The 27,636-nt window shown below is 45.2% G+C and overlaps 1 protein-coding gene across 14 annotated transcripts in view; it reads left to right on the top strand.

Annotated features, from left to right (window-relative positions):
- ADGRB3 (adhesion G protein-coupled receptor B3) overlaps positions 1-27,636 on the top strand; it is a 1,499,072-nt gene that overhangs the window by 800,872 nt on the left and 670,564 nt on the right. For all 14 annotated transcript variants that reach the window (XM_069235737.1, XM_069235727.1, XM_069235726.1 and 11 more), the window contains one exon: positions 10,866-10,934. In XM_069235737.1, the coding sequence (XP_069091838.1) occupies positions 10,866-10,934 (69 nt within the window). The remainder of the gene's footprint in view (positions 1-10,865; positions 10,935-27,636) is intronic.

Below are 27,636 nucleotides of genomic sequence, written 5' to 3'. Positions count from 1 at the left end.
AGAAGAAGTACTGTCTTACTGTGTGAAGAAGGAAGATTGGACCTGCTTGCCTTGAACCCAGGCTCTCCAGAAATTACTCCAAAGGTCAGTTGGCTAACCTCCTGTTGAACTACAGAAACACAACAAGATTCAAGAGGCCTTCCTGCAACCGCCCAGCAGACCAATACCAACTGGACCTGCCTGGATCTCCCTGAACCTGCCTGAGCCCTGCTGCTGGCCTCTACTGGAGTGCGTTCTGATTCCCAAAAGGTGCCCCCAGGTCCTAGACCATTGGTTGTAATCAGAGTGGAATCCTGCTAAAGAAAATGTGATGATAAGAAGTCTAGGGCTCCTTATGACCACAAAGTGGCCTCTTCACACCAGGAATCGACCGCCCACAAAGACAATCAATGTGAAGCTCCAGCAGAACCAGCTCTTCACACTACGAATGACTGTGTGTAACGACCGCCAACATGAAGTTTCATTGAGGCCTGCTCTCTGCATGAACAATGACAGCCTGCTTCATCTGTCAATGCAAATCCCCTGCAATGACTGGTGGAACGAAGCCCAACTCCAATAATAAACACAATCCTTTTCAGGGTGAACCATAAAAGTCACTAACATAACCTGAATTTGTGCTTAACCAGTTAGTAGCTTGGCACAAAACAGTCAGGCTTACATTACAGGCAATGTGTAAGATATATATGCAGCACTCAAACAGTAATTAAGTGAAAACACAACATATAATTTTATATTCCCACTGGCAATATTCTTCAATATTATTCCTTAATTAATTATCAAAATATGATTTAATGATGAAAACAGATTTTTGAAAGCAAAAGAGGAAAGGTAACTTTATAAAACTTTACTTTGGTCTGCTTGAATCAAAAGTGGCTAAAACCCAGTCCTGCTATTCAACCATCTTTCAGACCTGAAATACACATCCTTGACTTGGAGAGTTAACCCTGCTTCGATGTCAATGGCCTGCCTCGGAGCCCTACAAGGGCAGAATAGTGTTAGGCAGGTGTAGCTATTTGGAAATGTACAGGAACAGTTGGTATAACTACAGCCTTTTTTTCATATATCTGTTTATTGAGAGTAGCGTAGTCAAGAAATAACCACATACAACAATAGATAAAAGGCGGCAAAACAACAAAGGCAAAACAATATCAGATACAATGTATAACCGTGCCACGTATAATAAATTAATAGTCCTGTAGGACGTGCAGACGACAAGTAAATGACAAATAAATGACAAATAATCAGGGGGGGCAACAACCCAATCACCAGAATTTAATGTGTTATAGTGAGACAGCGTAAGGACTTGACCCCTGAGAGGAGCCTAAACACTCCAGAGGAATCGTACCCATGGTGGACAAAGTGGGTCACAGCATGCGCGAATGGGGCCATTGCATGAGACCGGGTATCGGTCGATGTGGGGAGGACGCGCACGTCGCCGGGAGGCACACTCAGGGAATGCCAGCGTGGGCACCCCAGTGGGGCATGGTGGACCAGAGTGCAGGGGGCGCCTAGTAAAAGGAGATGGAGGTAGTGTCAGAGCCTTCGGGGGGCGTGTGCCGTTTTTTGGCTTCAATGAGTACTATGAATGCGTCCCAAATTTCATAACCATCATCTCCTCTTGAATGCAGGAGTCATAAGGTTTGTGCTTCTGCCTGGGATCATTGAAGCAAGTCCCGCAGCCACGTTGTATGTGCGGGGGCATGTGGGGCCTTCCAATGAGTCGCCATAAGGCGTTTAAACGTGATGTAAGCCAAGTCCACAAATTTATGGAGATGTTTGTCTCCCTTTGCACGAAGACGCAGCCTCAGCAAGCAGGACTCCAGGGATGGAGTCAAGGCATAATCAATGATTTCCGCTATTGTAGCGATGATATGACCCCACACCACCACCAGCGGTGGGCAGTCCCAGACCATGTGGTAAAAGTCTGCTTATGGTTTTGCACATTGGGGGCATGAGGGGTCTGATGCGGGGAACATGTGTTTGATGCTAGAGGGAGACAAATAAGTGTGGTGTAGATAATTAAACTGGGTATAGCGAAGTCTGAAATTCTGTGAGACATGCCTAACGGAAGCATGTGCAGTGTTCCAGGCCGCTTGCGACAGGGGAGTAGAGAGTACTGCATCCCAGCGGGCACGTGCGCGCTCCAAGCTCGTATAGGCCTCCTGCAGCAGCCTGTTGTATATCTGTGTGGTCACTTTTTTGGTGCCCTTGAAGGAAAGAATCACCGTGAGGATTTGTGAACTCCGCGGCTCGTCATCCCGAGTCCCAAGTTAGGCGCAGTAAGTGACTATTCGAACTGTATGTCAAAAAGGCTCCTGCAGGTATCCCTGTGGTTTCAACCAGTTCATTGAACGTCAGCAGTGTAGCTTCCTAATAGAAGTCGCCCACGTTCACGAGCCCCGCTTCCCACCAAGGGGCCATGTTGTAGTGCGTCAGTAGGTCACGGGCTCTAGGCAATTGCAGCAGTGGGATCAATGGTGAGTATGGTATGTGAGGGCCCTTTCCGTGTTCATATCATAGCCAGCATGTTTTAGCAGCGTCTAATATGATATGACTCCGAGGTGCGGGACATGTTCTATCTAATAACCAAGCCAACGGCGGAGTCAGGGCTAGTGAGTCCATCAGCACCTCCCTCTCAGCTAAGCAGTGACCCCCCCAGCCAGCAAGTTGGCCACTGGAATTGAGCAGCAACATAATATAGTTTGAGGTTAGGCATACCCAGACCCCCATTATCCTGTGTGTTTTGTGTTGTGGTTAATGCTACATGACTGTTCGTCCCCCACAGCAGGTCGGTTAGAATGCTCTGCAGGGGCTTAAAAAGTGAGCGGGGAAGAACTACCGGCAGCTCCACAAAATGATATAATAGTCTAGGGAGGATGAGCATTTTGGCTATGGCCACTCTGCCCATGGGCGACTAAGGGAGAGAACCTCAGAAGGGAAGAGAGCATTTTATTGAATGAATTACTCTGTCCATGTTGCCCTCCTTGATGTCCTCCATGGTGTGATACACCTGAATTCCCACATAATTAAAGGTGGTGTGGCACCAAGACAATTGGTACACCAGTAGGTCTAGTTGAAGATCCAGGGGGACAGGTATTAAGCGGAATATGCCGGATTTAGACCAGTTGACTTGTGAGTCCAGATATTACAGCAAATGAGTCAAGTGCCTCCATGACCCCGGGCATGGAGACCCTATAGTCTCGTAGGTAGATCAGGGAATCATCTGCATATAAAGATATAATATTGAATGTATGTAATTCCGGGATGCCCCATTGGTGTGCATGTTCACGAAGCTTAGCGGCAAGGGGTTCTATGGCAATGGCAAACAAAAGTGGAGAGAGTGGGCAACCCTGTCTAGTGCCCCTGTGTATGGGGAAGGGGAGTGAAATAATATGCCCAGTTTTAACCCGAGCCAGAGGATTAGAGTATAAGGTAGTGATCCATGATACGAACCCCTTACCGAATCCCAGGGTTTTAATGAGGAAATCCCAGGTAAGAGTATCAAATGCCTTCTCGATATCCAGCGATACAGCTACTCCCCGATGATAGGTAGTTACTATGCAATATTCAAAGCAGTTGCCTGATGTTCTGGAAGGTGTTCCTGCCCAGGACAAATCCGGACTGATCTTCATGGATCAGCTGCGGAATAAATGGGAGGAGTGTGTTGGCCAGAATCTTCCCTAATACTTTACAGTCTGTATTTAACAGAGAGAGCGGTTGATATGACCTGACATCTAAGGGATAACGGCCAGCCTTTGGAAGCACTGCTATAAAGGCCTCGCATAGTGAGCCGTGTAGTTGTCCACGAACACGAGCCTCATTAAACATATCCAGCATGGGCTGCAGGAGATGGCTCGCCTGTGCCACATAATATTCAATTGGTAGGCCATCCGTGCCAGGAGCCTTGTTTCAGGCCATTTGGGAAAGTGCAAGATGCAGCTCCTCCATACTAAAGGGGCCGTCCAGTGCAGCTGCCCTCTCCGGTTGTATACGCAGCAGGGGGAGAGAGTCCAGGAAGGCGGACACCCGCCCGATGGAGGGGGAGTGGGCACGTACAACCCCTGATAAAAGGCAAAAACCACTTAATTTATCGCTGCCTCAGTGTTCGCTATCATGCTCAACTCCAAACTTATAGCCCCAATGGATGAATGGCGGGGGTATCGCGGACCAGCCAAGGCAGCAAGTGGCCTGATTTGTCACCCTCCGCATATTGTTGTGTCATGTAGTGTCTGTAATCGTGTCGGCCTAGGTGGTCGTCGGCCTCCCAGTATCTGGTCCTGAAGGGGTGAAGCCCCTCAGAGGACACCTCACCCCTCCCCACGGCAGTCTCGACTGATCGCATACTTGACTCCAACTCGGTCAGTTTCTTGACCAACGTCCGCCGGACCCCCACAGAGACAGCCATGCAATGACCTTGCACTACCACTTTATGTACGTCCCATTCTGTAGCACGGAGCGCTGTCATGTTAGTATTATGTGTGAAATAGGTGGTTAAACATGTGGCGAGCTCTGCGCGAAAGAAGGGGGATCAGACAGCACCCCTACCTGTAAGCGCCCTGTAGATATCTGTGCGTTTGGACAGCCCCAACCTAAAATCACCCTCAATGGACAGTGATCAGACACAGTGCGTGCAAGGTAACCAGAGCTGCAAACCCTTTTGGATCACTGCTGGCGGTGCTAATATAAGGTCTATTATGGTGTGGAGGGCATGGACAGGGGAGTAAAAGGAATATTCATGATCAGTAGGATGCCCCATACGCTACAGGTTGCATGGATTATTTGTCTCCTTTCAGACCTCAAACTCATAAGAGGTGTGCCTACTTGGTGCAGTCGGAAGTGGGGGAAAGGAACGGTCCACATGGACATTAGGAACACAGTTAAAGTCACCCCCCCATAAACTCTCTCCCGGCGGGGTCCCGAAGCAACACTGCAGACATTGTGTACAAGAAGCCACCCTGGTTAGAATTGGGCACATATAATGCAGCAAGGGACAATGGAGCACTGTCTTGACAGCCCTCGATAACTACATATCTACCGTCAGGGTCCACTTTTGTGTGTTCGACCGCATAAGGTTCTCCAGGGGTAATGCAGACTGCAACGCCGCGGGTAAAGGATGATGAGGTGGTACCGAAGGTCCGGCCCTTCCAGCTAGCACGCAATCTCCCAAGGTTGGCTTCCGATAAGTGCATGTACTGCAGCTTAGTGATATGCACTAAGTGTTGCCGCAAGTAAGCATGAACGCGCTGTCTCTTGCGCGGGGTGGCCATACCCCTGAAGTTCCATGTAATCAAGTTATAGCATGATATTTGTGTTGTCGACAGTGTGGCCATGTCCCTATGAAAATGTGATAGTATGAGAGACCCCGAGAGGACCGGCCCAAACTCAACCCAGCAACACTCGGCTGTGCCCACCCCGGGAAAGTGTTCCCGATCCACATGTTATGTATGCGCCCTCCTGCTATTTCACGTAGGATAATAGGTTGCAATAACAAAAGTAGCCCAACAAAATAAAAAGAGGAGAACCCAAGCAGGCCCAACAGAGGAACAACATCTTGATCTATTAACAACATTAGAACAAGGACAAAGCTTAGCTGGACAGCAGGCGTGGGGAACAACTGGTCCACAGGGAGTGAGGCTCAGGGGGGTGAAAACCAGGCAGCCATATCCGTGCACACGGCCCATCGAATGTCAGCCCGAGGTCTGTCGCCTCCTGGCACCACCTCATTCCTCGGCAGGCAGCTCTGAGAGGCAATACCAGCCTCAGCGACCCGCAAAGATCGGGCCTGTTCCAAGCAGCTGTTTGACCAAGGGAACCTCTGAAATGTACACCCCGACAATGCTAGAAGCATGACTCAGAGATTATCCGCAAATCTAGGGGTGAGCATAAGACCACATGGGGAGCTCCCAGAGTTGGAGTGGTCTCCCCGATCATTGTCTGTGACTTCAGGCTCTCGCAGGTCAGTAAATGGGTTGGAAACAAACTGTGAAGTCTCAAGCAGCAAGCGAAAATGGTCCGCCACCACCTGGGCCGGTGAGGGCCCGGTTCTCATCCGTGTCCGGTGCCGGCCTGTCCCCCTGGGGGATGTCCACCACTCCTCCGAGTCCCCCGATCTTGTCGGTTGAGCCAGCCCCTTAGCATGAAGCCAAGTCCAGGTGTCCTCCGAGGAGGCAAAGATATGTACCTTGGGGCCATCCTGTATCAGCAATTTCGCAGGGTTCACAGGAGGGCATACATTATGTTGTGCTAATGGAGGCATTGTTTCACCTGGTAGAAGGAGCTATGTTTCTTCTGGACTTCAGCGGTAAAGTCAGGGTAGGCAGAGATGACCGCATTTTCACATTTCTGCAGACCCTCTTTTTGGAAAAGCTGCAACACCAGGTCCCTGGCCCGGTAATTAGGTAAGGGGCAATCAGTGGGTGGAGGGGGCCTGCCCGGCACCTGGTGTGCCTGCTCCACAGGAAAAAGAAAATATGAATTTTGTCCTGTAGGACCATGGCAGAATGCCATTGCTCCAGGAGTAATTCTGTGTTTGGGCCCTCCGCCAGCTGTGGAAAGCCTACCGGGCAGATGTTGTTACACTACGATCTCTCTTCTGCGTCCCCCGCTCTGGGTCTTAGTGTGTCTACCTCCGCAGATAAGCAAAGCATTTTTTCTTGGAGTTCCTTCATGGCTGAGTGCCACTCAGCCACCACTTTTTCTGTCTCTGTGACTCTCTCAGACAATGTGCGATGATCTGCTCTCAGAAAGTTAACATCTAGTGACACTGCGTCGATCTTTGACTCCAGAGTGTTTTTGGTGTCCAATATGGCCTGCAGCACCTTGTCAAACTGCGATGTGTATATGTGTAATGTGGCATCCATTTGCTGTAAGGCCTGGAGGTCATGTCTGGGCTTGCAGATGGGGCATCTGATGTAGTCATAGTCGCCGCCGGTGGCCGGGCAGGCCTCGGTTTGTCCATTCGAGCTCCAAATGCCAGAGCTCTTCCCTGGATGGGTGGCTCTACTATCAAAACTCCAAATAATTCTGTGCGGCCCGCACTCGCCTAGTAAGGTGAAAGCAAGCAATCCCGGTCGAACAACAGAACTCGGCTGGGGCCCCGGATTCTCAATGGTCAAGTTCTGTGCTTCACGTAGTGGCTCGCACTCGTAATGGAGTGTGGCGCTCAATCCACAGCTCAGACTAATTATCAGATCTTTGTGGGAGCTTACTTCAGATCCTTTGGAGAGACATAAGGAAAAACGTAAGCTTGTGGGGTTGCCTCAGTGCAGTGGCGTCAAGGGACCGGAAACCAGGGCCCTGGGTCGGGCCATCCACCGCAATCCCCCAGTCGGGCCCAGCAAAAGTTCACAATGGCCTGGAAGCCACACTTCCAAAGCGCCAATTGCTGCGGTGTCTGTAGGGTCCCCTTAAAGTGGGCGGTAGGCGCCGACAATCAACCAAACCAGGAGCAGCAAGCTCCGCTCTCGCAGGGGACAGTGCCCACCGCGGCTCAAGTAGCTTCGCTGAGGCCCACCTCCGTCGTCCCAGATCTCAGGCCTCCCAGGCACTAGGACACGTGCCTCTCCTGTCGCCGGCCGCGTCAGGCCCCCAAGCCGGGCCCCTGTCTCCAGGTGCTCACTGCTATCAGGGCTACATCCTGCTCCAGCAGTGCCGCTCCACACGTCCAGCTGAGGCTGCGCGCCTCATCTCTAATGGCCTCCAAAGCAAGGCCCAGGCCGCGTCCCAGCAGTGGCACCGCCACCGCACCAAAATCTGCTCCGCGACAGCGCTGCTCTCCCCAAGGTGGCCCAAGGGCAACAGGAATCATGGCAATCAGCCGGGGAAGACTGGTGATCGCCTGGGTTCAGGAGTTACGTCGGCCGGGTGCGGAGCTCAAGAACTATGTTGCGGCACTGATCGCCATTTTGGCCACGCCCCCGGTATAACTACAGCCATAATATTACATGATTTGACTTTGAGATTCTAGTGAAAGCTTCTTCTTTTCTTTGTCAGGATCTTCTTTGACAGCCAGGTTCAGTCACAGTGGGGGAGACAAAGAGTTTGGACAGTGTCAGGTGAAGGGAAGGCTCTTCTAAATAGGAAAGTGGTCAATGAACAGAAGATAGGGTTGCCTTGTGACAAGTATTCTGCCATGTTGCTCCTGGATAATTTACAGCAAGGCAAAGAGGAAGTGGAGCAAAAGGTGATTGGTGTCAATGAGTAAATAGACTTTCTCAGATCACTTACTAGTTAGCAGGCTACACCTGGCACCACAACCACCACATCCCCAGAACATTCCACAAACTAGGAAAACTACACTTGAAGAAGAGGTACCAACTGGCAGAAGGCTAATTACTCCCATAGTCTAAACCAAAAATGAGGGACAGGGAGATTAATGGTCCAGTGTATAGTCTCCCAAAGTTACTAATTACAAATATGAGATACACTGTTCCAAACGAATAGAAAGAACAAAGGGCAGCCCTTATGCTAGAAACAAGTGCCCTCACACACCCACTTGGATGTCATGCTTCATCATCGGGCAAGCTCCTCATCAGACTGGCGCTGCAATGTCTGACGGGCATTGGTATTTGGAGAGTGCTTGAGCATTACCTCATTCCCTACTGCCGTTCTTTTGATTTTATTGCTTTGGCCATAACCCTTTCCTGATCATTAAAATTTAATGTCCTGTCCGGGTTTTGAGCCAATTTTAATCTTCTGTCCCCTACTTTCTGTAGTGCCTGTAGGTTCGCATTGACCTCTCTACATTGTCTTCATCACAGCACATAAAAAGATCCGTCAGACATTGCAGCGCCGGTCTGACGAGGAGATTGCCCGATGATGAAGCATGACATCCAAGTGGGTGTGTGAGTGCACTTGCTTCTAGCATAAGGGCTGCCCTTTGTTCTTTCTCTTCATTTGGAACAGTGTATCTCATATTTGTAATTAATTACTCCCATATCCTGCTGAAAGTTGGGCATTCGCTCAAGGCCTCAAGGCTTCAAGGACTCAACTAATCCTAACTTTTCTGGGTAACTAGAGACTAGAATCAATATTTAAAGGACAAGTGTTTGGCCTCCTGTTTGCCTACTATAGGGGCACACAACTCAAATTTCAAAAGGTTCCAGCTGACCACAGAGGACAGGACTTTGCAGGAGACCTGGTTGTAGAGGGTGCCTGGAAGCCAAACCTACTAGGGGCTGCAGCCTGATGAGGGAGAACTTTCCTAGCAGTTGGTGAAAAATCCTCACCTCACGATGAACAGGATAGGGTGCTGAGGCTTTCTCAAGAAAGTCTCACCCAAGGAAGGAAAAAAAGCAGGTTCAGTCAGCTCATAGCTTTATTCCTAACTTAAGGGAGGTTCAGTGGGATCGTGTGGTAAAGGTATTCAGCTTTGAGGATCCCTGCCCAGCCACAGCTTCCAGCCTGCCCTGCTGGAGGATTTTAACTTCTAAAAAGTAACTAAGTCTGAAAGTAAAACCTTGGATCAGTATTGATGGAATACTTCCAGTGCTGCAAAATCCGCCTTTGTCTTGCTTGAAGATTTGGGCACTTTGGGCACCAAAATAAACAACTTCAGTGGGAACCCAACAACAATATATCTGAATGTGAAGCCCTTCAAAGGCCCAGCCCTGAGACTTGCCCAGTAGAAAGAATGTGTCTTCCATTTCAGAGAAAAAGCCCAACAGTAAAAATGTTGAACTGTACTTCTGCTTCATTGCGGTCGGCTGAAAATCACTCCGAGATCTCTTGCAAACAGTGAACTCTTGTTTTCAATGGCACTTTAATTTCATATCTCTCTTTTCCCCATCCTATTTTGATAGGTGTAATGTTGCTCATTAAAGTAGTGTCTATTTTTCTAAATTGATTTGTGAACTTTATTTTATTGTGTTCTTTACTTTGAAATTGTTGGTAGTGATTGAACTGAACTCACACGTTTTTTTGGGGGTTGCCTATTGCTTGGACAAGAGGTGCCATGGGTTGAGCATATATTCTCTCAGAACTGTTTATAGAACAAACCAAATATGCAAAACTAAAGTTTGTAGGGGTCATGCTCCTCAAAATTAATAATCCAAGAGTTGACAGTGATGTGAGACTGAGCACATTATGTTTTAGTAAGTGTATCTCTGCCTTAGTATATGAGCAGAAACATTGTTCCTCCTTGAGAGTAGCCGTGGTAAAGAAGCCGATGCAATCCATTTGATTGATATTCATGGTTGATAAACGCAAAGGTCTTGATTCACTGAGGTAAATTAGTCTCAGAAATGTGAGCTTATATAGACGTACATCTATCAGTGAGTATACTTTTCGAAACAAATGCTAATCACAAAAACGAGACAAAAAGAATTCCAAACGCAGACTTACGTGAATTTGCCCCCTTGCAATCTTGCAGATCTAGCCAGTGTATGCATGCTACATATAAAATACTTTAGTAGGCTGTGTCTACAAGCAAGTATGTCATGTATGCTGAATAATACACCTCTGTTGTTTAAGGGGGGGTCATAGAAAATCATCCGCACCTGACTACAATCACGAGGCAGCAATAACAATCTGAAGCACATTATAACATTTAGCACAATGTACCATTAAATAGAATATTTATATCTTATTTGATGTTCTGTATCCTGTGTTCAAGAACTCTGTTTTTGAATAACATTGTGTAGTCAATAAACCTTATAGTCAGAATAATATTAGGACTTCAGAAAGATTTCTCTAATGTTGAGAATGGCTTCAAAACGTTGTTTTCTTTCTATTGAGTAACTGTAACTTACAGTGGAACATGATAGTGAAGCATAATAGTACCTGTACGTTTCTGAAGATAAAAAGGCACTTCTTGCATTACTTGTTATTTGCAAATTATTACCTGTCTTCTGTTTTTCAATTTGCAGAACTTCTTTCAAATTGTTAGTAACCTGCTAGATGAAGACAATAAAGAAAAATGGGAAGACGCACAACAGGTAAGATTTTTTTGTGATGATAAAACATACCAATGTCTTCCCTGAATGTGTCAAATAGTAAAGATTTCCAGCTTACTAAAGTCTCCTCAAGCTAAGATTCTCCACCCCTGTCAAAGAAGGTCTAAAGAAATGACTCAGGAGGCATGACAAGGTTTTTTGCACCAAATTGCAAGTCTATAGAATGTTCTCATTATGAAAAAGAAAATGATGTGCAAACTGAAAGATTCATATAGAAGGCTAATTTTTAAGTCAACTATCAATCCTAAATATCTTAAATCCTTTTATGCCTCAGCAAATAAAAGTTTTTGTTGTTTTTGATAGCAAACCAACAAAGCAGTACAATGTAGCACTAAAGCATATTTGTGAAAAAAATAATTAGGCAAGGCGAATAAGTAATAGATCATTGGGTTTTAAAATATATTTCTACAGAAAAAATTACTTTGCTGTCCAGCCATTTTCCTCCAGTGCAGATATAAAGAGACAAACGCTTCAGGAAAGTATTTGTCCAATTGCCTGCCTGATCTGGAAGTGACAACACTGGATTTTTTCATTATTTATCCGCACATCAAGTGACATCACTGGATTTCCCGTCAGCCATCTGCTGAGGAAGTGACATAACTTGTTTCCCACCAAAATTCTTATTAAAAGGAGAAGCCAATCAAGAAGACTACATTTCCCATTGCCCATCTGCACAGGAATTGAAATCACAGGTTTTCACATCTTTCATCTGCACAGGAAGTGAAATCACTGGTTTCCTGCCCACAGCACCCTGTGCAGACAAATTTAAAGGTGGCTTCAGCGGAGCTCTGCAGATGGCATGTCAAAGGCATTCCAAAGGCAAGCTATCAATGTATGTCTGCACCTGGAATGGGTCCTGCTCCAGCAACGCTGGTTGTCCCTCTCCCTACCAATGTAATGCTTCTAACCCCTGATACCACTTTCTGCACTGCTGCCACCCTGCACCACACAACATGGAAGTAGTATTCACATGCACCTCCTTCATGTTCTCCTGCACTGTCCCACACTGTACACCCACCACTCCTGCACCAACAGCACCCGGTACCCCCAATCGCTCACACTCACACAAACCAGCCACCGAGAGAAACTAGTCCTATGTTGCTTGTGTTCTAGTTCAGGAAAGACCTGGCTTGGCAGGTTGGGATGGATTTCTCCTGTTGGAACAGGGTCAAATACTGACCTGCATATAGCGGGGACCAAACTGAGGTGGCATGGTGTGAAAAATATTGATGCATTGGGATGCAGCCTCGAGTGAATACCAATGACTGAGTTTAATTCAAGTATTCCATCCATCATTGTTTTGTATGCTTATTTAATCACACATAGCTTTAGATAAGCAGAGCAGAGGGGCACATGGCATTAGCTGGCTCTTCATCTTAGGGAATGATTGATTGAAAGTCTTAAAGAGATCTTTGGGTCATAAAGAGGTGTTATCGCGTGAATCAGGAGAGCATGACATGTGCAAGACAGTAAACACTTAAAATACATTTGAACGACTGAAATTAGGACCAAAGGAGTAACTATCTTTATCAGTATGCAAAAACATTCTTATCTGGGTCACTAAGTTTCTATCAATAGTGCAGTTGGTGATAGAACCATACAGAAAGCACATAATGTTCTTGTTTACAGTTGCACAGTTTGATGACTGCTTATAGTTGGCATATTTTTGGTTTGACAGTCATGGTACAGAAGGCTAAAACTGTGAGGAGGATGTTAGATCATGTTTGTGAGGCATATATGCCTTCGTATTTGGAGCTACTTGTAACAATGCACCAATGTTGTAAAAAGAATTCTCCAAAGACTTTAAAATAACCAAGAAAGATTTGTGTGCATGCCCCTATCACTGAAGATACATTTCTGCCTTTTGTTTGTCCATATTACAATGATAATGCTTTCTTTTCCAGTTAGTTAAACATGAAAAGTGAGGTGAACCAGTCAGTTTTTGTAGGTGTCATAAATTTGTCTTGTCACGGGCTCATGGCAGGCCACCATTTTTTTGTGGCTTTGTCCAAGACTTGTGCACCCACACTGCTAGACCTGACAGCCTCAGGGTGGTCACCTCTAACTTTTTGCCTGCCTCTTTCCACTTTTTGGACACTGTTTTTGCTGATTTCTAGACTTGGTGCACTTTACCACTGCTAACCAGTGCTAAAGTGCATATGCTCTCTCCCTTTAAATATGGTAACATTGGATCATATCCAATTGGAATATTTAATTTACTTACAGGTCCCTAGTAGTGTGCACTCTATGTGCCCAGGGCCTGTAGATTAAATGCTACTAGTGGGCCTGCAGCACTGGTTGTGCCACCCACTTAAGTACCTCCTTAACCTTGTCTCAGGCCTGCCATTGCAAGGCCTGTGTGTGCAGTTTCACTATCAATTCGACTTGGCATTTAAAAGTACTTGCCAAGCCTAAAACTCCTCTTTTTCTACAAATAAGACACCCCTAATGAATGCCCTGGGTAACCCATAGGGCAGGGTGCTGTGAAGGCAAAGAGCAGGACATGCGCCATGTAGTTTACATATCCTGATAGTGTAAAACTCCCAAATTCGTTTTTACACTGCTGTGAGGGCTGCTCCCTTCATAAGCTAACATTGAGGCTGCCCTCATACATTGTTTGAGTGGTAGCTGCTGATTTGAAAGAAGTGGGAAGGTCATATTTAGTATGGCCAGAATGGTGATATACAATCCTGCTGACTGGTGAAGTTGGATTTAATATTACTATTTTAGAAATGCCACTCTTAGAAAGTGAGCATTTCTCTGCACTCAAATCTTTCTGTGCCTTACAATCCACGTCTGGCTGGGTTTAGTTGACAGGTCCTTGTGCATTCACTCAGACACACCCCAAACACAGGATCCTCAGTCTCGCTTGCATACATCTGCATTTTGAATGGGTCTTCCTGGGCTGGGAGGGTGTAGGGCCTGCTCTCACACAAAGGACTGCCACACCCCCTACTGGGAATCTGGCACACAGGATTGAACTGAAAGGGGACCTGGTGCACTTCTAAGGCACTCTTTGAAGTCTCCCCCACTTCAAAGGCACATTTGGGTATATAAACAGGGCCTCTGCCCCTTTGAACTCAGACACTTCCTGGAGAAGATAACTGGAACCAGAACCTGCATCCTGCCAAGAAGAACTGCCTGGTTGCCCAAAGGACTCACCTGACTGCTTTCTGTGAAGGACTGCTGCTTTGCTGTTGCCCTGCAGCCTTGCTGCTCTCTGGCTGAGGTGAAGAAGTGCTCTCCAAGGGCTTGGATAGAGCTTGCCTCCTGTCCCTGAAGTCTCAGGATCAAAAAGACTTCTCTCTTGCAACTGGACTCCTTGTGTGGCAAAAATTTGTTGCACAGCTTGCTAAAAACAATGCAGAGCCTTGCCCACGGTGAGAAATTCACAGCACGCCGACCAGGAACGACGTAGCGCGACTTCACAAGGAGAAGATTGAGGCGGCGCCTGCGTTGCGACCAGAACTTCGATGCACGACCCACCGGATTGACGCACAGCCAACCTGGGATGACGCAGCCCGACTTCCAGAGGGGAAAACGACGCAGCACCTGCCGTGCGGAAGAAACTTCCACGTAACTCCCACCAGAACGACACAGCGCTTGTGACTTTGCTCCACAAGCCCAGGATTCCATGCACAGACCTCGGGGCGTCTGAAAACCCTGCAACCCAAAGAGAATCCACGACCGAGTGCCGAAAATCGATGCACAGCACGCCCTGCGTGGAAACTAAACGACACATCACCGCATGCGGCTAGAGAAGTCAACGTAAACCCCTTTGTTTCCACGCTTCTCCTTCTCTGCGGCCCCTTTGCAGAGATTTTTCACGCGAACCAGGTACTTTGTGCGTGAAAGAGACTTTGTTTGCTTTAAAAAGACTTAAGATACTTTATATCACTTTTCAGTGATATCTCTACATTTACTTATTGCATCTTTGATCGTTTTGACCTGCAAATATCCAGATAAATATTAGATATTTTTCTAAATACTGTGTGGTGTATTTTTGTGGTGCTATATTGTGTTATTGTGTGATTTATTGCAAAAATACTTTACACATTGCCTTCTAAGTTAAGCCTGACTGCTCAGTGCCAAGCTACCAGAGGGTGGGCACAGGATAATTTGGATTGTGTGTGACTTACCCTGACTAGAGTGAGGGTCCTTGCTTGGACAGGGGGTAACCTGACTTCCATCAAAAGACCCCTCCAACACACACTATGAACACCTTGAACGTAAGGAACAATAGTCCCACTCATGCACTTATTTTTTTAAGTCTCCCTCTGCCTCTTTAAGTGTTTTTGTCAAGAGTAATTGACTGCTGTAAGTAAAAGGCGAATCAATATTCTGCTATGTATCAGGAATTGATAAATACTCCTCCAGTTTATTCATTTAAGACACTATCTCAACAGTTCTTTATCAACTGTGTGTCAGCATACAGTCCCACAGTTCACCCTACATATCTATCTCTACATATGTCAAGCCCAGCACACTTGGTGAGTTAACAAAATTTCAAACATCATCGGGGCAATCAAGCAAATAAATGAATCAACAGCATCACCTGACATCTGTAATTTTGACATTATGAAACAGGTAACATCACTAGCTAATACAAAATCAACAATTTTGCTTAATTCACTGTCCATTACCTGGGTCCTCAAGTAAAACAACATTACTCCACCACAAATAGAACTTTATGCAGACCCAGTGAACATGACACACTATTGGCCAAACCCTCATCACAAGATCTACGAATCCACTAAGGTGACTCATAATATATTAAACAAATAAATCAATATATAACCACATAGTCCATTTGGTATAATATAAAATTGATATAAGATGAATTTCCCCAATAGGGTGGACTTGGGTTGGCATTTCTCTGGTGTATATTTTGGGCTTGTATTGCAACCTGATTTTCAAAGCGGGTCTCACAAGGCAGAATCATTTATTCATGAAATATATACACATGAATATTTTATAGGTGATTATTTTGTGTCTGGGTGCATGTGAACTGACTCATGGATACCAACATCAGATAGTTTGCTGAGTTGATACCAGATTAGTTCGTATTCACAATGATTTTACTGCCTCACGCCTCTTTACTATATTTCATCATGTCTTTTTTTTGAGCTGCCAATTGGTTTTCACCCGTTCCATGCCTTTCAGCTGTTAGACCTGCCAGGCTCAGGGCGATCTCTTCCCCCCCCCCAACTTGCTCCTTCCTCCTCCCTTTTTCTGACCTCTCTTTGGTTGGTATTAGGACTGTGCACACTTTGTTAGTGCTAACCAGTGCTAATGTTATCTCCATTTGGCATATTTAATTTACAGAGAATCCCTAGTAAAGTGCACTACATATGCCCAGGGCCTGTAAACTAAATGCCACTAGTGGGCCTGCAGCCCTGATTGAGCCATCCAATTAAGTAGCCCTTTAAGCATGTCTCAGGCCTGCCATTGCCTGTGTATAGTTTAAACATTTTGCCAGGCCTTAGCCTTTCGTTTTTTAATACATATCTGTCACCCTTAGGGTAAGTCCTGGATAGCCCAGAGGGCAGGGTGCAATATATTTTAAAAGTATGACATATACTTTTAAGTTGAACATATTCTGGTAGTAAACTTTTTTTAAATTAAGTTTCATTACTGCAAGGCCTACCTCTCCCAGATGGATAACATTGGAGTTGCTTTATTACATTTTATAAATAAAATTTCCAAATCGGAAGAGATTATCCCTTCAAGTTTGCTATCGCTGAAATTACAGTTTAAAATCATTGCGTATGGTGGTGGCTGCTTCTAAATTGCAATACTGAAAATCCTACTTTAAGAAAGTTGGCGTTTTCTTGCCTTAGCCATTTGGTGTAGGCAGCCTATAGCTGGTCACATGACTGGGTGTAGCTGGCAGTCGGTCTTTGTGTATTCCTCTTAGACAGCCACACACAATGGGAGTGTAGGTGTCACTTAATGGGCTATCCCTGGCAGAATGTGAGGGACGAGCCGGACATAGCCTTATGTATACCTGAGTAGGCTGTGTCCTGCCCACATACAAAGGGACTAACAATTCTGTATTGTCGCTCCAGCCAGCCGGGAGTCAGGGCAGGGGAGATGGAGAATTCCTTGCATTTCAAAGCCATTGTCTAGAAGTTTCTCCCACCTTCCAGAACTAGGGCACTAGGGTATAAAAGATGGACCTGAGGCACCACCTTTTCATTACCCCTCTGGACCTGTGCATACTATGCCAGGAAGAAGGACTGCTGTGCTGCTGAAGGACTGACCTGATGCCTGCTTCCCTCATACCTGGGTGAGAAGGGCTAGACCTGCATCTCTTGAAACCAGAACCCAGAGTCACTCCCAAAGGCTGGTTGTCTGGCCTCCTAATCTTAAGTCTCGGGGACATCACAGAATTTTAACCACCCTACTTCAGCTCCTGTACTCTGCCATGTGTGAGTCTACCCTGGCAAGTGGTGCGGCCCCAGTCCTGGACTCTTGAAAGTAGGCCTAAAGCACTTGCTAGCATAACTGATGCATACTCTCTGCAGAACAATGCCTCCCTGACCAGAACTAACACACCTTCTTGGTTAAGCTGCGTATCCACAGCAGAACCAACGCATCGCTACTGCTGCACGGGTTAGGCCCATTACAAAAGACTCACATTGCCGCCACAACCTGCATCTTGGGTCCAAATCATTGTTGTCAGAACTGCAGATCCTCATATTTTTCATGAATGGCAGCTTTGACTCCACCGCCAAACCTCTGCAAGGTAGCTTCACTGTTCAAGCAAGTGTATGTGGTGGGGGTTTGTCACCGCTGATCTTGTGGTTAAGGAAGCAAGGTAGAAACATTTCTTAGTTATACATATTACCCAGTTGTGGTAAAGAATGTTCCTTTTTGTCTTGTTTGTACATGGAAAGTTTTGGGATGGTCCATCAAGTGGGGACAAGAAATGGGGAGTACCAAACGGTGAAGTCCCCATGCATTTTCTATCAACTTCTTTAATAAGTGCTACTGCAAAAAACAATGAACAGAATACCACCAAATTTGGTTTGAAGTTACATCTTGGTCCATAGTAATTTGGTGTAAATCCGTTCAGATCCAAATGTATTTGAATGGTTGGTTCCACAAGAATCCTACAGAAGCGCCAGTTAGAGCATTCTGATAGGGCCAGGGAGCTTTTTTCTCCACGGGCCATCTTGCTCCTACAGCGGTCTATCTCCTGGTGGACCAAACACTCTGATTGGCTACCAGCAACATGAGAAAATGTTACTGGCAGCCATTACAGGACTCAGGGCAACGTTGTGCTTGGTGGGTGCACTCGGATGCAGCCTGGAGCCAAAATAGTCTCAGGGAAGGGGGCTGCACAAAGGGGCGGCCTTAGAGAATGGGGTCCCCAGGATCTATGAAGGCTTGGGGAGGAGGTGTTGTGTGCCTCCTCCCTTTTTAATAAAACACAGACACAGTGTATTGGGTCCCTGTGGCCTATTAGGCTTAGGGAGAAGGGCCACTTGGCCTCCCTTCCCATTTATAAAGGCCCTCCAGCCAACATGCTGCTGTGCACAGCCAAAGACTCTGTGCAGTGTGAGGCTGACTTCATGTAGGGCACTGGAAACAGGGCGTGGGTTTGGTTGCCTCCAGGTGGTTACCCGAGGGGAGCTGGATGCAGGGCCTAGCTGCAAGTCAGGTCGTGTGGCCAACCCCACACTGCACGCAATGAACTTGTATCATAATTGACTGTTGAGCCTGCCTTGTGCTCTTAGTCAATAAGGAAAAATGGCAGGACTAGATAGGAACAACTTCTCTTATTAGCAGAGCATGGAAAAAAAATTTTAGTTTACTTGGGGGCGAGTCCTGGAAAGACTGGAGATCACTTGGCAGACTCAAACAATGTGTAATGTGTGCTTCCTCTACACTGCTTACAACATGAATGGTTTTAGCCATGAAAAAATGCCTTAAACATCAGAATATGGCTATCGATTTTTCATATTTTTTACAGGATTCCCCTAATTCTCTGTAGGGGCAATCTGGCACATTTGTATTTACTCATTCCTCACAATTTATATCAGTGATTACACCAATCACTTTAAAGATTCACCAGTTTCTGATGCCACTTTGAACCAAAATATGTCCTACATATACCTCGGTGAGTGTATGACTCATGGCATGTTGTGTGTCACCTTCCAGGGATCCTTTACATAGCTCTGCTTGAGGCGCTTATTTTACAATAATTTACGCTTGTAGCAAACTCTGCTTTGCAAATGTCTAAAGCGGTAATATTTGTATCATCATCGATAATTTCAGCTCGTTCTAGTCTCAAGTCTTGCTGCAATAATTGTTACATATACAAAAAGGTATAGTGGGTATAGTGACGGCATTTCAAATGTATCGGAGATTAAGGCTTATGATTTGTTTTGAACTTCTGAAGTTGAAGGTAGATTTACAAGCATTTTCAGTGATAGATATTTGTTTTTTATTAGCTGCAGTTATATGCATGCAAGCAGAGAAGCTTTTCGTGGTTTGAGGTCTTCCGGATGAAGCACGTCAGGTAGCACACACATTCAGGTCATGCAGGTACAGAGAATCTCGTTAGAATATTTCAGAACATAAGCACCAAGTATACCATAGTTACAGAGCAAGTTTAGAAGTGGTTATCAACTCTGAATGACTCATACAAATTGCATGTGACCAATGAGGTACATGTCTGACATTATTTAAACCTAATGTTTTTTATAACAGTAAATTCCTGAATTAGTGATCAACTCATGTAGAGGCTTCAATCTGAGATTTGTAAAAAACTGCATCTTTAAATAGTTACCTTCCAAGTTCAACTGAATATAAAGGAGCTTATAGGTTAATATTAAACCTTTGGGCATGATTTAGAACGTGGGGGTGCATTATTCCATCACTTGACGGATGTCACGTTCACCTTATTACAAGTGCATTGTGTCCTATGGCACCAGTAATAGGGCTGAATGAATGTCTTCATATTTGTGACTGAGTAACCTGTCCACCAAACTTTAAATCATGACCTTTGTAAATGTGAATCCAAAAAGGACTCAGAATTAATTGATTGGAAATGTTTTGTCCCCTGATACAGTTGCCATGCAAAAAAGAAAATATTCTAACACAAATTACATTTCTGCATGCTATTTTACATACCACACAATAAATTGTTATCTGATGTTAATCTGGAAACAATGCATCATGAAATAGTCGATTCCCTGTCAAAATGCAGCTGCTGAGGCTTAGCTCCCTCTTTTCCAAACTGATTGCCAAAGTTACAAGCCATTAATTACCGGTTATATATAGCACAAATCTAAGACAGCAACTAATTTGTTTCAAAATCTGCCTTGCAATTCTTTTGACAAAGTTATTTAGTCGGAGAGACCATCTTACACTGAGGCTTGAATTACAACAACTATGCTGAGTGGAACTGTAGAACTACCATTAAGCCCAGTATTGCACGTTTTATGTCCAGGTGTACTATATATATTGAAATATATGTTTCTTCTTAGGAAATTGGTGGGGAAAATAACTGAATGTGTAACCTCTTGGAATCGTTACCTCTCACATGCTATAAATAAAGGAAAGATTCATAAATATTACAGAAAAAAAAGCCCTTTTTATGGGCGAGCACGAAGTGCTCTGTCCATTATGTAATCTCTCTTTGAGCTTTAAACCACACCCATGCCACGTCAGTCACTTACATTGGTTCGTAGGCTTGCCTTTTAAAATCCGCTTGCTTTCATTTGTGAAAGGCATGCAAATGTCATGCCTTTTCCAGTGTTTAGCCCACCTACACAGTACCGGTAAAGTACCAAAAACATACGAGGCTCGATGTTTTCAGCTTGAAAGCCGGACTACTTTATTTGTTTATTTTCCACGCAGCGCGATCGCGCTGCATTTTACATAGCGCGATTGCGCTGTGTTTTTTCTTTTTTGCTTTACAATGCTAATAGCTCTAACTCGAACGAATGCGAGACCCGTTGAAATGAAAATGCTTGTTACCTCTTGCCTTTACTCTATGTATTCAGCAGTGACGTGACAGGTGATATTACAGAAAAATATAAAATACTATGAGGTAGCAACAATGTACTTTAGATTGCTCCTCCATTTTGTCAGAGACCCAGCTTGTGAAATTCCTGTACAAATGTCAAAACATCTAAAGCATTTTTAACTGTGTAAATTTAGTTTGTGTTTTTGGAGTGATACACGCTTAGGACTTGATTCACAAAGTCCCTCTGCATTTGTGGCAGAGGCTCTCCAGTCATGGTGAGATCTCTGCACTTGTGGCGAGATCTCCGCTCTGCAGTTTCTTGTTGAGGAAATCCCTCTATGAGTGGGGAGTGCACGCTACGACTGTGGAGCCTCCACCACAAATGTGGAGGCTCTTTGTGTATTAGGAACAGAATAATCTGTGAGAAGGAGTCAAACATAAATAAATATTATAGCATAACTGTCGCTGGAATCAGTAAGAAGATTACTTCTACAAAGTAATGGGCCTGAATTACTCGCCAGGATGTATAATGATAGTAAGGGACAATAACTAGCATTATTGACTGACTTCATAATTTGTAATGCTATTAGCTCACAAATTTGTCAACTGTGCACTACATCCTTTACCTTCCTCTTTGAATGTCAAGAATATAGTTTGCTGAGTCAATCTCAATATTCCAATGAATATACTAGTAAAAGATTTTTCTTATTTACATTTGTAATCATAAATTAAGTTTCTATGTTGACCAACTAATTTGGAGTGTTTGTCAAAAGTCCATTTATTTTGTGCATTTGTCTGTACTAACTTGAAGAACACTCAAATACAGAGTATAAAAATAGACTTCCAGTCCGTTTGATAGATCATAACAGGAGATTTGCCATTTAAGTTACTGGGCAATTAGTATACTGTTAATGCGGCACCCAGAAGACATTTGGTTTGATGTTGTAGTTATTCAGTGAGGAACTCATCTGTGTCTATTATGTTAACCTATTTGTAAACATTCAAATAAAACAACTGTAGTGGCACAGCAAATTTTAAATTAATGGAGACTGTAACAAAACAAAAGTAGTGTTAGAAATTCGGTCTCCATTTGGCAGAGGTATGCACCCTGTCCAAGTAGGGACCACAATCCTAGTCAGGGTAAGTCACAACACAACCTAAATTATCCTGTGCTAACCCGCCGGTAGCTTGGCACAAAGCAGAAACATTTAACTTAGAAGGCAATTTGTAAAGTATTTGTACAATAACTCATACAGAAACACAGCGAAAACACAACAAAAATATATTATTTATCTGAATAAAGCAAGAACATAATGATAAAAATACAATATGCACAAGTCAATATATCACTTTTTAGAGTTTCAAATAAGTCTTAATCCATAGGAATCAATAAATGTATCTCTTTAGCACAAAGTACCTGGGATGCATCTAAAATAATGACATTGAAGGGCCACAGAGGGGACAAGGCATCAGAAAGCAAAGTAATGTGTTGATTGTTTCTGGAGCGGTGGAGGTGATGTGTTGATTCTTCCCTCAAAGGAAGGGAGAAGCGTTGATTTCTGGACATGCAGCCTCGGTTCCTTACTGCAGTGTGGAGTTTGATGACAAACTGACGCCCAGGAATAATGCATGGAAAATCAAAATGCTCTATGAGGATGAAACAGGTACTGTGGCAATTCTGCAGGTGCCACAGTGGTTTTTCAGCCACGAGACAGACGGTACATTGATTCTGCAGGTGTTGCATTGATTTTTCTGGTGCAGTAGATTTTCTCTGAGGTGAAGTTTTTGATGTCCCTGAGAATTCTTAACAAATGGCTGTAGGAGGCTGACTCAGTTTATGGTGTACACCTATGGTGTGGCACCCTATACTGACTCCAGGCAACCCTTATTGATAATGTTTTGGTGCCTAGATAAACAAATCTGTCTGGTGGTAGCTGTGGAGAGCAGCTCTGGGTTAAGGAGGAGTGTAATGCACTTACAATACCACCATAGTCAGTTAGTGATGTTTACACAAGAAAGGACCACACCAAGTGTTACAAAACTAAAGTATGCTTTATTATAACACAAGTACTAACTTAACTTTAGTATATCTCCACTTGTAGATATATTCACACAGAAAATATAATTAGAAACAAACAGGCAAGGCATAGAAATATCTGAGACCCTATTGGTGGGGGGGGGGAACCATATACTAAAACAATTGTATAAGAATGGAGGTGCCCAACCAAGGTAAGTGTGTTAGGATCCAAAGGGCTAGGGAACTACAAAATCACCCAAGGTAAGTAACATAAATCCCCCAAGTGCCCGAGAGCTGGGCGTCCCATAGGCTAACAAAGGAGCTTTGCAGTTGGAATTTTCAGGATTCAGGACCCTCTCCAGAAGATCGATAGGGAACCAGTTGGCACAATGAAGGCTCGATAGTGCCCCCACCTATGGATACCCAAAAGAGCGGAGTACACAAGGGAGCCCAGGTGCATAGGGGTGAGCTGATGTTGGAAACCTTGATTGGAGGCGATGGGAGCTTCATTAATCCAGTTGTTGTCGCAACCCATGGCCAGGTTGGGGGAACCCCAGAGTGGATTCTGGACAAGAAGAACCTGAAAAAGAAGGGACAGAGTCTAGACCACTCGGAGATGTCCAGGAGGTGCAGGTAGGCAACAGTGTTAAGTTTCTGCAGATCGGTGCAGGAAGAAGTTCATCTGTGGAGTCTAGGTGATGCAGGATGATATTTGGAGTCACCCCCAGGCTTTCCCATATGGGTTTCTGGATTGTAGATGGGGTCAGTGGTCTGCAAAACCACCAATAAGCATTGGCAATTGCAAAAAAAAAAGTTGCAGGGAAGCTTTCAGGATTTGGAGGTCCCGCAAGATCCTAGTGACTCGACTCTTGGAGGGGAGTCAGGGCTGACCCTTAGCAAGCAGCAGAACCAATAGAAGTCATTGGTTCGCGCATGAGGATCCACTGGCAACAAGCACAAGGAGTTGCATGGAGGTCTCAGCAGCACAGCAAAGAAGGAGTCCCACGCTGCAGGTGCTGCAGGAAGAATCTTAGAGTCGCCAAGTGCTGGTGGCTGGGGCGTCTTGGAGCTTGAAGATCTCCTGGAGTCAACAAGCCTTGGTAACAGCAAGGTTCCATCCCTGTGGCCACATTAAAGGCACACCCTCTCCCAAGTTGGATAGAAGACAAGTTGAACCAGGAGGGGACCACAGAACCACTACCTGGGTTGCAGAGCCTTCTCAATGTCTGTGGGACAGCAAGAATCACCAGACGGTCGTTGTCATTGAGGTTCCTGCGGATGCAGGGCAGTGACTCCTTCACTCCAAGGGAGATTCCTTCTTGCTTCCTGATGCAAACAGAGTCCTTGTGACCATGGAGAATGCACAGCCATGGATGTTGTAGAATTCTTGCAGGAGCCAGAGAAACAGTGTTGCAGTGGTAGCCCTCCCAACTGGATACAGCCTTGGTTATGTTCAGAAGGCAGACCAGCCGCAGTTCCAGAGGCCAGGCTGCAGAAGTGTCTTGCAGAGAGTTCTTTGTAGAGTCTTGCATGAGGAATCTAGGGACCAACCCTCAAGGGAGCCATTAAGTAACCCTAGAAGGGGTTTGGACACTGTCTGAGGTGACCCACCTAACAGAGGGGGTCAGGGACTTCACCTATCAGGCCTAACCAGTCAGATGCTCACAGGGGCCTCTGCACATCTTATTTCCAAGATGGCAGAAACAAATGGCCAACTGGCAGAGCCCTGTGCACCTCCGTTAGGGGGAAGCTGGACAGGGGGATGGTCACTCCCCTGTCCTTTGTGTGGTTTCATACCAAAGCACTAATCAGATGTTCCTGCACTGGTGTAAACCAGTTGATGCAAGGAGTGCACCAAATGTGCCCTTCAAAGCAGTCTGGTGGTGCTGAAAGGCCACCCCAACCCAGAGACACTCATTTCAGAGAGAGGTGGTCACACCTCTCTCCTACAGGAAATCGCTTGTTCTGCCTTCCCCAGCTTGGGTTAGGCTCACCAGCAGGAGCTCAGAACAGTGTCTGGGGTCATCTGCAGCGCGGGCTGGCATGCTGACAGTGCAAGGCTGTACGGGCAGATCTGGGGGATCCTCAAAGGAACCACCAGAGTACATGGTATCATGCAACTAACACTGAAATCAGTGTAGTTGCATGATTTTCACATGTTTGATACCAAACATGCCTAGGTTAGGCGAACCCATTATGTAGCTGGACTATTCATGTTGACCAGTGTCCACTACATACCTTAAAATTGCTTTTCCACATTTACAAAGCCCAGGGAAGGGAATATGGGGTGTGTAGGGGCACCTCAGCGGTGCCTTCACACTCAGAACCATGAACCCTGCCCTTGGGCCAAAGGGCCTACCATAGGGGTGACTTACAGTGTCCAAGGGCAGTGACCGCAATACAATTCAAACCTTATATCTAAAGTGAAAGGTTCATGCACCATTTCATGAAGGCTGCAATAGCAGGCCTGCAGACACAGTTTGTATGGCTTCCATGGGTGGCATAATACCTGCTGCAGCCCAAGGGAGACCCCTGATGTACCAATGCCTTGAGTATGTGAGTACCATATACTAGGGCCTTACATGGATACAACAGAATGCCAATTGTGGGCTGTCACAGACACCATGTAACCAAATTTAGAGGAGAGAGCACTGACACTGGGGTCCTGGTTAGCAGGATCCCAGGGTCCTACAGTCTAAACACACTGAGCCCTTCCAGCAATATCAGGGAACAGCAGGCAGCAGGGCAGCAAGCAGGAGAGTGGTCCTTCCAGAAGAGCAGTTCAGATGAGTCCTTTGGGCAGCACTGCAGTCCTTGTGACAGAGCCCAGTTGCAGGTCCAGAAGTGTCTAATTTGAGGGGGTTACAGACCCAGTATAAATACCCAAATATTCCTTTGAAGTGGAGGAGACTTCAAAGAGTGGTTTTGAAGTGCACCAATTCCCCTTTCAGCCCAGTCCTGTCTGCCAAGAGATCTGTCAGGGTTATTAGTCCTTTGTGTGAAGCCAGGCCACTAGACTTTGAAGTGTGAGAGCTCCTCCACCCTTCCTGCACAGGAAGACCTATCAATATGCAGTATGCAGATGAATGCAGATGCAGCAGAGTGTCCTATGTTTATGGCTGTCTGTTTGGAATAGACAAAGGGTGCTGTCAACCAGCATAGACCAGACGTGGATTGGAGACAGGCTGTAAGGCACAGAGAGCAGCAAGTACAGAGAAGTACCTACCTTCTAAAAGTGTTGTTTCTAAAATGTAATGTTAAATCCAACTTAACCAGTACACAGGTTTTCTCACTACCATTCCAACCATACCAAACATGACACTCCTTTCAGATCAGATCAGGGAATTTCCAGTGCTGGCCTAGGCGAGGAGCAGGCTTCACAATAGTGAAAAATGACTGTGGGAGTTCTTCACTGTCAGGACATGTAAAACTTACAAGTACATGTCCTGCCTTTTACCTAAATAGACCCTGTCCTATGGGCTACCTACTGCCTACCTCAGTGGTGACTTATATGTAATAAAAGGGGAGTTTAAGGCTTCCCAAGTAGGTTTAAATGCCATGTCAAAATGGCAGTGAATCTGCACACACAAGCTTTGCAATGGTAGGCGTGAGACATGGTTAAGGGGCTGTCTATGTGGGTGGCACAATCAGTGCTGCAGGCCCACTAGTAGTATTTAATTTACGGGCCTAGAGCACATCTAGTGCACTTTATTAGGAACCTACAGGTAAATTAAGTATGCCAATTGGGTAGGCGCCAATGTTTAGGAGGGGAGGGCACAAGCACTTTAGCACTGGTCAGAAGTGATAAAGTCTGCAGAGTCCTAAAACTAGAAAAAACAAGATCAGAAGATTGGGGGGAGGTAGGCAAAAAGTTAGGGGAAGGCCATCCTAAGGGATCCAGGTCTACAAGTAGTCATTGTTATTTCTTTTAGACTGATTTGTAAGATCATGTACTCCACAATAGAACTAAATTGAGTGATATCCAGTGAGACATCAACTTACTGACAGTACCAGATAAACATAATTAGGAATCATTCATCCTCTCAGATGTATGCTGCAATATCTAACCTTCATATAGCTAACAGGTGATGGTGCTGATTACAGCAGGTTCCAGTAGACCAGGCACAATAAAATAACTACATGACTGGAATGTGAGGTAAAACATCAAAATACATTATGTTATCAAAACAATAACTCTACAATTGCTCTACAATTGCTCAGTTTAAAAATGAGATTTGTTGTGTTCATAATTGGTAGGGTACTGGTCACTCCAAAAACTCAGACTCTGCTTAAATATTTTTTCCACTGGCGTCATACACAACTGGTTTCGCATCTCTAATGTTTTGCACTAGTTAGGCAGGAAAGCCATTAAAAGAGAGTTATGAGTTTGATAGTCTTCTGGTACGAGGTCCCACCCTTGCATTTAGAAACGCCCCTTCACTCCTGAGGAATGAAACTAAAAAAATATTGTGTTTTTCCGCTCTTGTTTTAGGCTCCCCGGTCACTGAGCAAGTAAGTGAACTATACTTCCATTTTAGATACCCCAGAACCGTAGGGTCATAATGGAATAAATATGTTAAGGTTCTCTGGACTTTGGGAGTCATTTAGTCTGGGGAGGAAAATTCACCAGAATTATAGATCCCCCTCCTGTCAGCATGGAGTCTGTTCTGCAAAAGTGCTCCATGTTA

The sequence above is a fragment of the Pleurodeles waltl genome, chromosome 5 (assembly GCF_031143425.1).
Source record: "Pleurodeles waltl isolate 20211129_DDA chromosome 5, aPleWal1.hap1.20221129, whole genome shotgun sequence".
Taxonomy (NCBI): domain Eukaryota; kingdom Metazoa; phylum Chordata; class Amphibia; order Caudata; family Salamandridae; genus Pleurodeles; species Pleurodeles waltl.
This window is presented reverse-complemented; position numbering and strand designations above follow the sequence as displayed.